At 36.2% G+C, this 15607-nt stretch overlaps 1 protein-coding gene across 1 annotated transcript in view; it reads left to right on the top strand.

Moving 5' to 3' along the window:
- LOC150080869 (voltage-dependent calcium channel type A subunit alpha-1-like) overlaps positions 1-15607 on the top strand; it is a 1489217-nt gene that overhangs the window by 1185420 nt on the left and 288190 nt on the right. The window contains exon 36 of the mRNA XM_090381686.1: positions 12423-12550. Within this exon, the coding sequence (XP_090237812.1) occupies positions 12423-12550 (128 nt within the window). The remainder of the gene's footprint in view (positions 1-12422; positions 12551-15607) is intronic.

The following is a 15607-nucleotide window of genomic DNA, read 5'->3' on the forward strand; positions in this document are numbered from 1 at the left end:
CTCTTCAACATCATGATTTTAGTTTTGCATGTAGAGATTGTCAACCTATGTAAATTACACCATTTGCATAATTCTTTCAATATGCAATCTGACCTCATTTCAAGCGCCTTTCTGGTGTTTCTGTGCAGAAGTATTACCATATCATTTGCATAAGCTATTGTGTGTGAGTGGTCAAATTCTCTCTTGAGCCAATCTTCCAAAACCAAGTTCCACATTAAAGGACCAAAGACAGATCCCTGCGGACAGCCTCGAGCCACACGATGCGTAATTTATCCAAAATTCGACTTACCTGTTACTGTGCAATCCCTGAAGTAATCTTTAATTATAGAGAAAATATTAAAGAAACATTTAGCCCTATGCAACATCATCAGTACACTGTCCCAACTAATGGAATCAAAGGCACTAGCAAAGTCTACAAAAATTCCCAAGGTATATTTATAATTTGATTCCTGAACATTGCGAACTAAAGAGTGAAGCGCATCCTCAGTACCTACACCAGGAGTGAAACCATATTGTTTGTTAGAAACGCCAATATTACTTCTTTGGTAGATAGCAATCCACATGGCTAAAAGCTTCTCATAAACTTACCAAGACCAGGAAGCAATGCAATAGGTCTATATGAAGCATGTGAACTGGTTGGTTGGGTTGGAGATTTCAGGATAATCTTGAGCAGTGCATCCTTCCAAGGAGATGGAAATACACCATCTCTTAGACAGTTATTAAAAACTTGTAACAATTCTTAGAATAGAGATTAGAGAACTTTTTTTATTACCTCTCCCTCCAGTAGGTCCATACCTGGACATTTGCTATTTATAATGGACTTAACAACGGTGAGAAGTTCATCTTAGGTAAAGGGGAATTCTTGAATGTCGTTACCATATGACTTATTCAATGCCCACATATGATGATGTTCTAGATTAACACATGGATTATCAGCCATATTATCATTACCTTCTTGTGGACAGCATGGCCTAGAAGAATTGAAGGAAGAGCATTGCCATTGTGGAGCAAAACAGCTTTTAAACTTAGCTTTGATGAGTCGATAAATAGCCTCCAGTCTTATGGGTTGTGCTCCACATTCAAAGCTGCCATCAAACTATTGACATTACAGCAGGCAAGGTTGTTTTCACTTTTAAAATATGGAGTGAAAGCATTCTGCATTCTCCTGTACAAGGACACCTTGACATTTGGTTGCAGAAAATTCCACTGTTGGAGCCTTGATCCCAGAAGCTCTGCTTTATCTTTCTATAGATCTAGGTCTTGAATTAGATCACTTAGTTCACCTTGAGTGATTCTGTGTGACTCACTCAGCGACTCAGGTTCTGGCATGAAATCAGGATCCTGTGATATTGAAGACCCAGCTTGACCATCATTCCTCACACTGTCCCCATCTTCATCAGACTCCAAAGTGTACTCTTCTGGAGGGTAAGGTACAGGCAGACCATCCCCATGTGCCACTGGTCGGATAGCTGATGGGATGTTGGGGTATTCTACAGTCCACTTCCTGTTTTTTTTTTGACATGCTATGCTGAAGAGGAGGTACCATGCAGAAATAACAGTCATTTACATGATTTGAAGGCTCCCTCCAAATCATTGGGATGGCAAAAGGCATTGAATGTCCTTTGTTATTCAACCATCCACAGAGATTTACAGCACATGTGTTCCAGCAAATGAGGTGCCCAGGGGTTTGTCTTCATCCCCTACCTTACAGCCAAAATAATGGTAGTAGGCTGTCTTCACAAGTGAAGTCAATTGGCGTTTTCTGAGTGGAAAATATCACATCACCAAACACACAACAAAAATTGCCATGTAAATGTTAACACATTTGGCATCCTGACTTTGTGCATAATTTTTGTCCATAAAAAATGAACATCACTCATAATATCACTTTCAAGGTAAATGATACACAGAAATACAAATACACAGAAATAAAAAAAAAACAAATACAAAAAAAAAAACTACATATCAGTTCCTGTTTCAGTGTTATCAACTTATCTATTCTCTAGACTCCAAAATTCCTTAGTATTCACCAATATTCCCCTAAATCATAAGAGGGGCTATATCGTGGAACCAAGAGCTAACTAAGAGTTTTAAATGTTATATTCGTTTTTCTCATGCTAAAATTAAGAAGAATTGACTATTTTCAAGCCAGAAACATTTTTTGTTTTGACCAATGTTACCACTCTCTGTCTTCTCCCACTCAACCATCCTTTTATTCATTGTAACAACTTGCCCTTAATGCCATACTGCTCCAATTTGTACAGTAGTCTTTCTTCCATGTGCAACAATATCAACAGCTTTCCTGAAATCCAAGTATATGATATTAAAATTATTTTTGGCATCCAGTTCCTTTTGTGAACACGTCATAGTATCCAATAAAATTGGTCAGACAAGACTTCCCCATAACAAACTCATGCTGTGTCTAAATTATTACTGCATCTTGTCTAGATAATCCTGCAATGTTTCTTTAACCATTGACTCCATTATTTCCCCCAGAACACAAGTTAAACTAACAGGTCTGTAATTACTCGTGTTACCCTTTGATCCCCCTTTGTGAATTGGAGATACATTTGCACATCTCAAGTCCATGGGACCTCCCCTGTATCCAGTGACTCTCATAATTATGGCTAAGGATTTGTTACTTCTGTTTCTGCCTCCTTTAATGTAACTGGATAGATCCCATCCACCCCAGGTGCCTTTCTTATGTTACATACAGTAATCATACATACATTAATCGGGTTATATTACTGCAATAAGATCTAGATAAATTAGGCAGATGGAGTGAGAAGTGACAATTGGGAAGTGTAATATCATATTTTAATACAATATTATGCTTATGTTTTCTGTATTTAGTAGTGATATTTATGAAGGCATATCAGGCTTAATGTCTAAGTTTACAAATGGTATGAATCGTGGCAGGATAGTTATTCACAATAATGGGGTATGCTACTGCAATAAGATCTAGATAAATTAGGCAGATGGGCTGAGAAGTGTCAATTGAAGTGTAATATTGATAAGAAATGGGTACTTTGTATGGGAAAAGTAATCTCAGATTATTGTATCAGCTGTTTTACCGCAATCTGGGAAGTAAACAATGAAAAAGACCTGTAGGTAACTGTGCAGTCAGATATGTAGTTCTCTGAGAACTGCAGACAGGCTTCCAAGACAACTCGTGGTTTTTTTTTATGATATGAAGGAATTTTGCCAACAGGGATATGAAGTAATTCTCCTGTTGTATTAGCCTGCTTCTTAAAAAGTTACAGAAGATTTAAGGTTGTCGTTTTTAGGTCATTTTCCAGCAGGAAGCAAAAAACCTTTTGGAGATCACCTGTACAATATGGACAAAACAGGTTAGGTCATATCTTCCATATCTGGAAGCCTAATTTTATGAAGGATGTGGATCTGTTGGAACACATGCAGAGAAGAGCAACAAGATTTGTGAGGGGGGAAAAGGTGCTCTTACCAAAAAAGACTTCAGTTTTACAAATTGCAATATCTCAGACCTGTAAGGAAATCTGAGGTGGCTAAGACTGAATGGATTTAGAAAGCTCATTGCTGATGGAATCCTTCCTTTATGCCCCCTACACATATGAGGGGCCATAAATTCAGATTGAGAAAGAATTGTTGCAGGTCAATGTGCATAAATTTGCCTTAACCCAGAAGGTAGTTGATTATTGGAACAAACTACCATCTGGTGTTGTAAAGGTAAGTAATTGTTTTAAATTTAAGGAAGAACTAGATAAATTACCATTATACAGAATGGACAGGTGAAATGGGGAGTGGGTTTTTTTTTTGTTTTTTTCTCTATGCTGTATAAGCTTGCATTCTTGCACCATTTTATTGCTGTTGCTGCTGCTACTACTACTACTACTACTACTAATAATAATAATATCATCCACCCTTACTGCAGCATAGAAGAAAATATTTGAGTGTTCATAAATGATTTCAAAGGTTTCATTGCAGTGTACAAGTGTAATGAGATTAGCTGAATTCTTATGTATGGCAAGCATTTGTGTGGTGAACGACACAGGCAGTCCTAGGTAATTGCTAAAGGGGAATGTAGTTCCTCCCATTATTAGAATACACTGGAAGCCCTCTTAACCAGCTCAGCAGATTAACTGACTCTCTCCCTTTCCTCTTTAAAACATATTGTCTGATATGCATAGTACACTTCAGTACCATGGCCACTGGCCCAGTATGCTTGCAGCTAGTAAGCTAATGTAGTACACTATCCCTGCTTGCTGGGTTATATGCTCTTTCCATGAAGTCAGCTGTGTGTTTTCCCCAAACTGTATTTGCACTGGTGATATTATTTGTTATTGTAATTACAGTATGTAATTTAATTTAATATTGTATATATTAATGAATTATTGGTTAGAAAAAAAAAAAGAGAGTCTTTGTTTCTATGAAAATTAAGTTGGATGTTCTGGAAAGACACAATAAACACACAAGTCTAAAAAAATTGCTGCTGAATTAGATTTGGGTAATAGACAGCTGCAAATGATTGGGGGGGGATCATAAAAAATATAGGATTTTTCCTCAGTTTGTTTTGTAAGTGTTATTAAGTTCTTTTTCCACTTTAAAGAAACCAAAATTAAAGGTAGTAGACAGTGCATTATGGCTAAACTCAAACACCAATCCAGATCCATAAAAGCAGTATTAAAGAAAAAGCCTTGGTCTTTCATTAAAGGACTGATGTTTCAGTTTTATAGCAAGTGAGGGAATGTTTCAGTTTTATAGCAAGTGAGGGACTGCTGGGATGTTAGAATAACAGTTATGATTTTTATGTATTGAGTATTAGTGGGGAGCAGTTATCCACTGATTAGCCTGCTTAAAAATTTACAGATGATTTAAGGTTGTCCATTTTAGGTCATTTTCCAGCAGGAAAAAAAAAAAAAAAACTGTTTGGAGATCAGCTGTACAGACAAATATCACAATATGAACAAAACAGGTCTAAATTAAAAAATGTTCCCTATAAAACAATGGCAGAAAAGTGGAACCTGTAACACTTATGACACAAAAAAAATCCAGAGAGAGAGAGAGAGAGAATCACAGTAGCTTTCTGCAGCAATGCAATTGGAAGTTATAAGTTGCTGCTTTTAGTTGTTGTATTTCTTCTTACTATTGTACAGTAAGAAGAAATACAACTACTATGATTTCTTCTTACTGTTGTACAGTAAGAAGAAATCATAGTGCATTTAAAATATAAATTGTTCATCTTTATCAGTTTACTTCTGCTCACATAATGAATGGACTGTGAATTATTCAAAGAATGTTTTTTTTCCAGTGAATTTGTAAACACATCATGAATTTGTTCAATGTTTTCTTATATTCAAATTTTTTAAAGAAACACATGAAGAAAATAAATCTACCTTAAAGGCTGTTCTCTTTCTTGATAACACTCCTTCACATCTCAATTGTGAGAAACTTAAAGAAGAGAACATAAAGGTAATGTTCACCACTAGATTTATCAGCATACTTGATACATCCCCTGGATCAAAAATTATAAAGAGATGACATAGGTGAAAGTTTTTTTGAGTACAATTTTGGAAAAAATAGAAAATATGAATACGTATCTTATAGAATTGTTAAAGATAATCAACATCAAAGATATATTTACAATATAGCACTAGCATTAGCATTAGTAGAGGCATTTGATGCAAGAAAGCAAGCTTATGCAGCATCAGCCAAAAAAAAAAAAAAAAAAAAAACCCACTTCCACTTCACCCCTCTGTTCGTTCAAAATACCTGTCCAGCTGAGCTTTAAACTTATTTAGGCTATCAACCTCCACCACAAGGGATGGCAGTCTGTTCCACCAACCAACCACCCGCTGGCTAAAGGCAAATTTCCGCACGTCTATCCTACATCTGTCTTTCCTCAATTTGAATTTATGCCCTCTCAGGTGATTTTTCTGAGCTAGAGGAAGAATCCCATCAGCATTGAGCATGCTTAAACCATTCAAGGCTTTATACACCTCTATCAGATCACCTCGCTGGTGCCTAGTCTCCAGACACTGTAATTTGCAAAACTTAAGCCTTTCTTCGTAAGAGCACCCCTTTGTTCCATTCACTAATCTTGTTGCCCTTCTCTGTACTCGTTCCAGCAGCTCTACATCCTTCTTGAAATGAGGCCTCCAGACCTGTATACAGTACTCTAGGTGTGGCCTGACCATTGCCCTATACAATGGAATAATCACCTCCTTATCCCTGCTGGAAAAATTCCTGTATATCATTGACAATACTCCATGAGCTACTCTTGCAGCCCATCTGCACTGCTCAGAGAACTTCATATCTGCCTGCACAATCACCCCCAAGTCCCTTTCATTCTCTACCACTGTCAGTGTAGTACCACAAAGTTGATACGTTGCTCTGGGGTTGCTTTTTCCCATGTGTAGTACTTTACATTTGTCAATGTTAAACTTCATTTGCCACCTCTCAGCCCATCTGCTCAACCTTTCCAGATCCTGTTGCAGCAGCATAGTGTCAGTAGTGTCCTTGACAACCCTGCCAACCTTTGTATCATCTGCAAACTTGGACATTAAGCTTGATATACCATCATCAATATCATTTATAAATACAGAAAACAATAATGGACCCAACACTGAGCCCTGAGGGACTCCACTAATAACATTAGTCCACGATGAGCAGTGTCCATTGATTACCACTCTCTGTCTTCTCCCCCTCAACCACCCCTTTATCCATAGCAGCAATTTGCCTCCAATGTCACACTGCTCCAATTTGTGTAGCAGTCTTCCATGTGCAACAGTATCAAAAGCCTTTCTAAAATCCAAGTATATAATATCAAAGTTATTCCCTGCATCCAGTTCTTTTGTGACTGCATCATAGTATCCAATCAAGTTGGTCAGGCAAGACTTCCCCTTAACAAAACCATGCTGTGTCTGAGCTATAACTGAAGTCTTGTCTAAATGATCCTGCAGTGCTTCTTTAACCAGTGCCTCCATTAATTTTCCTGGAACAGAAGTTAAGCTCACAGGTCTATAATTACTTGTGTCAGCCTTTGATCCTCCTTTGTGAATTGGGGTCACATTTGCACATTTCCAGTCTATGGGTACCTCCCCTGAGTCCAAGGAAGCTCTCATAATTATGGCTAAGGGTTTGCTTACTTCCTTTGCTGCCTCCTTTAATATAACTGGATAGATCCCATCCACCCCGGGTGCCTTTCTTGTGTTTATCTTCAACAGTTTCTCCTCCACTTTACTCCCAGTTATTTCAAGATTCTGTAGCTTACTGCTAGAGTTGAATACACCTCTGGCATTCCCCTTGCTGAATAACTCCTCATGTGTGAATGTCGATGCAAAATATTCATTTAGTTTGTTAGCTACCTGAGCAGGATCATCAACAGTTGACCCATCAATATCAAGTGGACCAATCTGATTCATCCCCTTCCTTCTAGAGTTTACATAAGTAAAGAACTCTTTGCTGTTTTTCTTTGCATCCCTTGCCAAGGATTTCTCGTAATCTGCCTTCGCCTGCCTAACCTCCTTTGTAACTTGGTTGCATATCAACTTGTATCTATCATAGGCTTCTGTGTCATGTGTTAATTTGTAAGTATCCCATGCATTTTTCTTCTCTGCCATATGCCTCATTAGTTCATCTAACATCCATTTTGGCCTAAACCCTGAACAATATTTCTTAGTTGGTATGTAAAGCCTAGTAGCTTCCAAGATAAGTTCTTTGAATGCTTCCCATTTTGAATTTGCTGTTGGTAACATCATCAGTTGGTCCCACTGTATAGAATTTAAATACTGTCTCAGTCCATCGTAGTCGCCTTTACGGAAGCAATAACCCTTCCCTTTACCCCTAATGGTAGTTACCTCTTTCAATAAATCCCACTTCAGCACACTGTGATCACTGCCACCTAGTGGTTCATTTATCTGCAGATTCTTAATGCATGAAGAATCACTGCTGATAATCAAATCAAGAGTATTACTCCCTCTAGCTGCCTCCCGAACATGCTGATGTAGAAAACAATCATCCAATAAATCCACAAAAGCCCTGCTAGTGTGTGAGTAACCAGCCCCCAAATTCCAGTCAATATCTGGGAAATTAAAATCTCCCATTATAAGACTCTCTGATTTACTGGCCCACTCTATTTCCCTGTACAGTTCCTTATTATAATTATCAGAGTCATTAGGCCTATAGCACACTCCTACTCTCAATTTTGATCTCCCAATGCTTATGTCACACCAAACTGACTCAACACTGCACTGTCCAGCGATGTCGACTGGCTTCACTTCCTTGGTTTTGATGTGTTTCTTAACTAATAGCATAACCCCTCCCCCCTTCCTATCCTGTCTATCCTTTCTGTAGACGTTGTACTCCCCAAATTGCAGTTCTGCATCCCTTATATCTGTGTGACACCACGTCTCTGATATCCCAACAATATCTGCCTTTGATGTTTTGAGCAATACCTCAAATTCATCAAATTTATTTACTAAACTCCTAGCATTGGTGTACACGCAAGTATACCTGCACCTGTTTCTATTCTTAGCTACCCTAACACAACCCATGTGTTTACTTGTACCGCAATGGCTCCCAGCAGTCTCTGAAATACCATGCATCTTGTTTTTCAGGCTTCTGCTCATTCTAATAGAAGCAGTGCAAGAATCTCTTTCACCTCTGCCAGTGGCTACTGTCAATCTATTGGTCTTTGTCTCCCCCCAAGCTAGCAGTTTTCCGACCCACCTAACACTGCCTCGATAGCATGGAATAGAGTTCTAAGTTAAATATTTACTAATTCTTAGAGAAAGCTTTGGCCCAAGTCCTGAACTACAAGAAGATAATGAAGAACATAGTTTATTAACTGATTTCAGGCAAAGTTTACAGATAGTTCACTGAAGTTGCCAGTTTACAAAGTTCACTGAAGCTCACAGTTTACAATGTTCACTGAAGGTTTTCAGACCTTCACTACCTCCAAAGATTTACAGTAAGAATATATACAACAATGGATTCAATAATGTTTTCCAACAAGTTTTCATTGATTTGTTGGAAACTGTAACTATGGACAATATATAAATCATACATACCATAACAGGAATAGAATGGAACTAAATATGAAAACGAAGAGATTGAATCAAATCCAGGAACAAAAATTTGTCGTGCAGCAGCCAAAAATGCCTGATGGAGCTCTATATTATACTAAAGAATATCATTATTTCAACAGTCCATGATGTTGTGTTTACAAAAAAAAAAAGTGGAGGGAGACTATGCTGCAAAACATCACATTTCATCATCTAAGCAGATGAAAATTACTGATTTTACATAATTGAATGATGCACGTGTATGTTTTATGCAAAAATAAAATTTCTTAAGGGTACATAGGGATACTTTTTTTTTATCATTCTCTGCTAAGGTATAAGAATTTTTTTTTTTTTTTATTGCTAGATGATGAGTAAAGCTTAATGATTCCTTGGAACAGTGCTTTGCCCTTAACTCCTCCACTTTTCCCTTAGCTTTAGCTCCTCCACTTTAGAAAATCCTGGGGCTGTCCCCAATGAAGGATTTGCCTGACATGCAGTGAAATGAATTTTCTGATGTAGTCTAATATCTCTCTCTCTCTCTCTCTCTCTCAGCAGTTAATGAAAAACCTACAAGAGCTTTTTTTTTTTTTTTTTTCCCATTTATTTGTACACACAATTCTTTACATTTTATATACAAGAACTTACAGAGAATATATATATACAATTTTATATACATTAGCATTATCATTCTCATTATACCTATATATATACTATATTATATATGAACACGTGTGTGTGTGTTTTACCTGTATCAAGGGTGGCTCCTAGGCCTTAGCCCATCTCCACCTTGCACGTCTGTGGTGGTGGTGCAGAAACTCAGCAAGCTTTTTATCGCTTGTGTATGTCCACCTTGCCACCAGGGAGCAGCCAACACCCAGGCAGCCGCTGCCTGCCCCCAGGCACAAGCAGCCAAGCCTGGGTCTACTATTACCTTTAGTGCCATGGGCACAAATCCCACACCCACCGGAGATAGTGCAATACCGGTGGGTGCCAGCAATCCCGTCCCCAGGTTGCCCAAACCTGGAAACCAGCAAAAAAAAAAACGAAGTAAATATTTACATATGTACAAAAGATAATAAAATTTTGACTCTAAATCCTAGTAATACAATTCAATTTACATATCTGACAAGTCATCCTATTTATATTTAATGGGATACCAACATTTATATTAACTGCTCAGCTGTCAGATTTATACTCGATTTTGGATTTGAGTTCTTAGTTGAAGTCTTTTCTTAAAGACCGATTCTGCAAAGGTCTGGAAAGTCTCAAAGTTTGTTTTGTTCTCAACTAGTATTTTCACGTTGTCCTCAGCTAGACCTGGAACCTGATTAAGTAGCAATACTCGTTGGTCTGTATATTGCGGACAAAACAGTAAAACATGGATCCAGTCCTCCATTTGACCACAGGTGCAAAAAGGATCCGGCTCCAAACCTCTGTCGAAAAGTTTGGCCCTCAGAGATCCATGGCCTGTTAATAAATACGTCGTAAGCATGCTTGGTGCAAACCACGAAACAGAAGGTTGAGTAGAAGCAAACTCCAAACCACGAAACAGAAGGTTGAGTAGAAGCAAACTCAACATTTTCAATATACTTCTTTGTGACTTCGCCGTGCACAGACTCATTCCATCTACTTTGCCAAATACTAATCATTTCACCCCATAATCTTTTCCGTTCTGTCTTTAAGTTACTAACTGGGTCAGTTGTAATTCCCATAATAGATACCTGCAGTCCTTTCTTATGTTTATAAATCATGCCACGGTATAAGATAAATAAATCTAAAGGCAGTTCTCCTCCAAGAATTTGGAGGGCATTGTTTGATACTGTACGAGGGGCATTGTTTAGTGCCAGAAGCATTGTCCTTTGAATTGATAGTAACTTGTTTTTAATTTTCACCTTAACGACGTTCTGGTGCCTACAAGAGCTGACTGCATTATGATGATGAAGAAGAAGAGGCGAGGATATGGAATTAAAAATGAGGATGATTCTATCAGATGTGAACAAAGCAATGGCCATTGCTTCAGATTTGACCAATAAAGTATTGGAAATCGGTCCCTTCATGAAATGAAGCTTGATCTTCAAACTCATTGCAGATGATGTATTAAACTACAGGGAGACACAAAGAGTACCTCTAAAACTGGACCATTCAGCAAACATTTTATGTCATCTTCAAAAAAAAAGGTCAAGATAACTCCAGAAGTGCCTCAGCCTAGCCATTCTCACATGATGATCCAGATGACCACATTGTTGAGGGCGAAAAAGTGTCCAAAGGACTGCTCTACCCAATAACAATCATCATTCGCCATCACCATCAGTAAATGTCATCTTAGGATCAACAATTACTGATAAATAGCTTTTTAATACATTGTTTAGATTAATTTTATGTTTTCTCTGTATTATTTTAATATAGTCAAGAAAAAAAAAAATATTTTTGAGGGGCTTCCATAGTGTTACTTTTAACCCCTGTTCCTCAATCCTATTTTCCCCATAAGGTCTTGACTCACCATTTGTGAATATGCCATCTTCAAGGATTTTCAAGAACTGAGCCCTTACAAATGACAAAAGATTACAGTACTTTTAAGAACATATATAATGAAACAACATTAAAATATGGTTTATTGCATAACATAATGGTATATAATTTCCCATTGCACATGATTTATGTTAGCTTAATTTTTAGTAATGGTTTAAATTTAATTATATTTTAAATTAAACCTAGAGAAATTTAAAAGCAAAGTTTTTAATTGACAATAATGGTGAGCATTTCTTCTCAAAATAATATAATAAGGGGAAGCACTCACTCTGAGCTAAAATAAAACTATTTAATGTGATATGAGTTTGAACAAAAAAGTTTACCTGTATTACAAATATGCAAAGGTGTATGTGTGTTTCCGTTGGAAATTTATGGCAGAATGTTACATGAACTTATGCATTACTGAAGAAAAAAGACCAAATAAAACTAGGAATATTAGAAAGAACCATGGAATAATATCACAGGGCTTGTATGAAAAATGATTATTTGAACGTTAATCAGAGTTAACTAAATTAATTAATCAGAATTCACTAATTAGCACTTTTGCTTATGGTTCATCCAATCATTCCTGCTTCTTTCTTGTTTCCATTCCTTTTCTTGTTTCTTCTGCATGCTTGCAGAATGTGCTAACAGAAATTTTGTGTATTTGTAATATGAGTAAACTTTTTTTTTTTTGTAAACTTATGTCATATGAAATGATTTTTGTTTAATGCAGAGCAAGTGCATTCCTTACTGTATTATTTTAAACTTTGTCTAATAGCCTTCAAAACTTATATTTCTCTAAATAAATATTTTATCAAAAAAATGAATTTTTCTTAATCAAATAAGCTTTATTTTTGTTTTGTGTTTTAGATGCTCAATTTATTTGTTGCTGTCATTATGGATAACTTTGACTATCTCACTAGAGATTCTTCCATACTTGGGGCACATCATCTTGATGAATACATTCGTGTTTGGGCAGAATATGATCCCAATGCAACGTATGTCTTGGTATTGGGCTGTTTATGTAGTTAAATTTTTAATATTGCTTTTTTTTTATATATACTATAGAGTTTCTGAGCTTTTTAAAATTTTTATAAAAATTTTTAAAACAATGAGTCAATCTTTACTTTATATTTATATAGTAAAACTTCATAAAGCTGGCATTTAAAAAAAAAAAACTGAAATTCTCAAAACTCCTCACTTAAAAAAAACAGTTTAAGACGAAGAAAAATAAATAATTTAGAAACTACTGTAATTTCTCAAAGTAACTGTTTCTTGATGGAAATTAAACTTTATGATATGTCTTTCATTGGTTGTTCATAATTGACTGATGGCTGCTATTTTTAACTTTAGACTTAGGATGTGGTGCAGTAACAATGTTTTGTCAACTTTGCTATGCTTAGCATTTAACTCACTTTGGGAAACTTAAGTCAGCAGAGCAGAGGCTACAGGAAAGTTCCCTGAGAATCATATTCTAAGCCTTAAATTTAAAAAAAAAAGGAGAATACTCACTATAAAAATTTGTATAATAATCAATTTGAATAGCAGAGTTGTCAGTAATGATCAGGAGGAAGCAATGAGAGACATAGCATGTAGGAGTTGATTGACATAAGGATATATACAGTTTTGGGAAACTACATTTAGTATTATTCTCTCTCTCTCTCATTTCATTTCATTTCTCCCTGAAGTGAGAAATGAAATGCATCATAATTGACTTAATGGCAACATTTCTTTTCCACACTTTCAGAATATTGTAATATTTCTACAGTAGTTGATTATCTATGTATTTTACTACCAATGTAACCATACAGTGTTAGGTTTCAAGAGTCTCATGGAAGTTTTGAATATCTGGATTGTTGTCCTCACATTGCCAAATTTATGAGGTTTACTACATTATAATCTATAATAATACAGTTCATATAGTTTTTACAAATTGAACCATGTAAAAAAAAAATTAAAGATACAGAAATTACCTTGTGCATTAATCAAGATATATGTAGGAAGTCAGATATCAGAGTACAGGATACAGCCTTGCATCACAGTTTAAAATGCAAAACTGATTGACATAAGTGCAAGTAAACATTCAGAGACAGGACATTGTCTTCCTATCTTACTAATAAGACAATGATGTCATTGAGTTTACAACATACTTTTAAAATGGCCAATTCTTTTCCCATGTTTATTTGAACGGAGATGTAACTATTTTGCAGCCTTCTGTGACTTTTGTCCTCCAGTTCTGATTGCACTGCAAGTTTCCCAAGACTTTTCAAAGAAGACTGCTTCATCTTTTTTCATCAGTTCATCCACTTTAAAGTCATCCAAAATGGATGGTCTTTCGTTCCATTTCTTGTGGTGAAGAGTTCAACTTTCATGAAAATTACACACAATTCTTACCCCCCTTTGTCTTATGAGGGACTGAAACATCTGTATACATTTCCTATTAAATACTTTAACCACTTCTGCATATGAATGACTTGCAAAATACTGGTCATGTGTGAGCTGCTTGAATGCAGCTATCTTGCTGCATTTAAGCAGCTTTTGATAAACAGAGTAACCTTCCAGCCTCTTCACTCTTTCCTTTGTCTATCGAACATAATGTATACACAGAAATAAAATTTATTATATCCTATCTTGGTATAGCACCAAGTTTCAGTTATTCCTACAGTGTCAGCATTAGATAATCTTATCAGAAGGTGAAATTCACTCACCTTATTTACAATGTTCTAATACAGGGATTGGCAACCATTTTTGAGTGAAGAGCCATTTTTGATCTAATTAAAAAACAAGTGAATCCAAAGAGCCACCCCTCAGGTCAAGCTGGGGGGGGGAGTTTTTTAAGAAATGGAATAGAGTGGCAAAGTGTTTTATTAAAAAAATAAATATTTTGAAATAGTATTTATTAATACTGAAAAAATGTAACAAACATCCAATTAGATATGAATTAATGTAACTTTTGCTGCTGAACTTCTTGAGCGAGTCTCTCAACATCAGGCGAATATGCCATAATTTATCTTTAAACATGTTGAGAGACTCGCATTGTTCAGACAGTTTCTTAATTTATTTTTAGTATAGTATATTTTTATATTTATATATATTTATATATATATATATTTATATTTTTATATATTTATATATATTTTTAGTAATATATCTCCTCTTTTCGATTTTCTCTGGCTTAAAATCTCTCTACCTCATTGTGTCAAATTCATCTGTTGTCTCTACCGTTCTCCCAGCTCCACTAATCACTTGGAGCTCTTTGACTTCCTCTCTTTGCAACTTGACTTTCTCCAGTCCAACTTTCCTAACAGAAAGTTGGACTGGATAAATATAATTTTCCTTGGTGATTTTAATGTTCACAACTCCAGCTGGCTTCCGTTTTCTAGTCACACTGACTCAGCTGGTCAAGATGCTGAGGCTTTTGCAATTACTAATGACCTTGCACAGATTGTTCATTTACCTACAAGAATACTAGACAATCCTAATCATACAGCCAATACGCTTGATCTTTTTTCTCACAAACAACTCTTCTATGTACACGGTCAAAGTGAGTGGTCTTTACAGCACCTCAGATTACAACTCTAGAAGAGACTATTGGTGATTGTCTCTTCTCCAATAGAGCCTTTATCTCATGGATATTCCCAACCTCATATTGTTTGACATTACAAGAATGCAAAATGGGATGACCTGCGAGATTTCTGTTCCTTGGTCGGATTACTGTTTTAAAACTTCTGATCTCAACGTTTGCTCAGATCGTGTCAGTGAAATTATTCTTGTAGGAATGGAATCCTTTATTCCACACTCCACTCTAAAATCCCGTCCTTTATCTAAACCTTTGTTTTCCAATAAATGTGCTAAGGCTGTTCAAGAGAAGAATGTTGCATATCGTAATTGGCTTGTTTCCAATTCTTCAGTTTCATTTTCTGCCCACACCAAAGCTCGCAACAATTGTAAAGCAGTTATTAATAAGTTCTAACTAGATTTTGAACAGGCTAAGAGTAGAACACTTGCTTCTTGCCCTAATGGTAGCTGAGCATTCTGGTCTCTCGCCAAAGCTA

This window comes from Mastigoproctus giganteus, chromosome 9 (assembly GCF_048544385.1).
Source record: "Mastigoproctus giganteus isolate SK-2022 chromosome 9, ASM4854438v1, whole genome shotgun sequence".
Lineage (NCBI taxonomy): Eukaryota > Metazoa > Arthropoda > Arachnida > Uropygi > Thelyphonidae > Mastigoproctus > Mastigoproctus giganteus.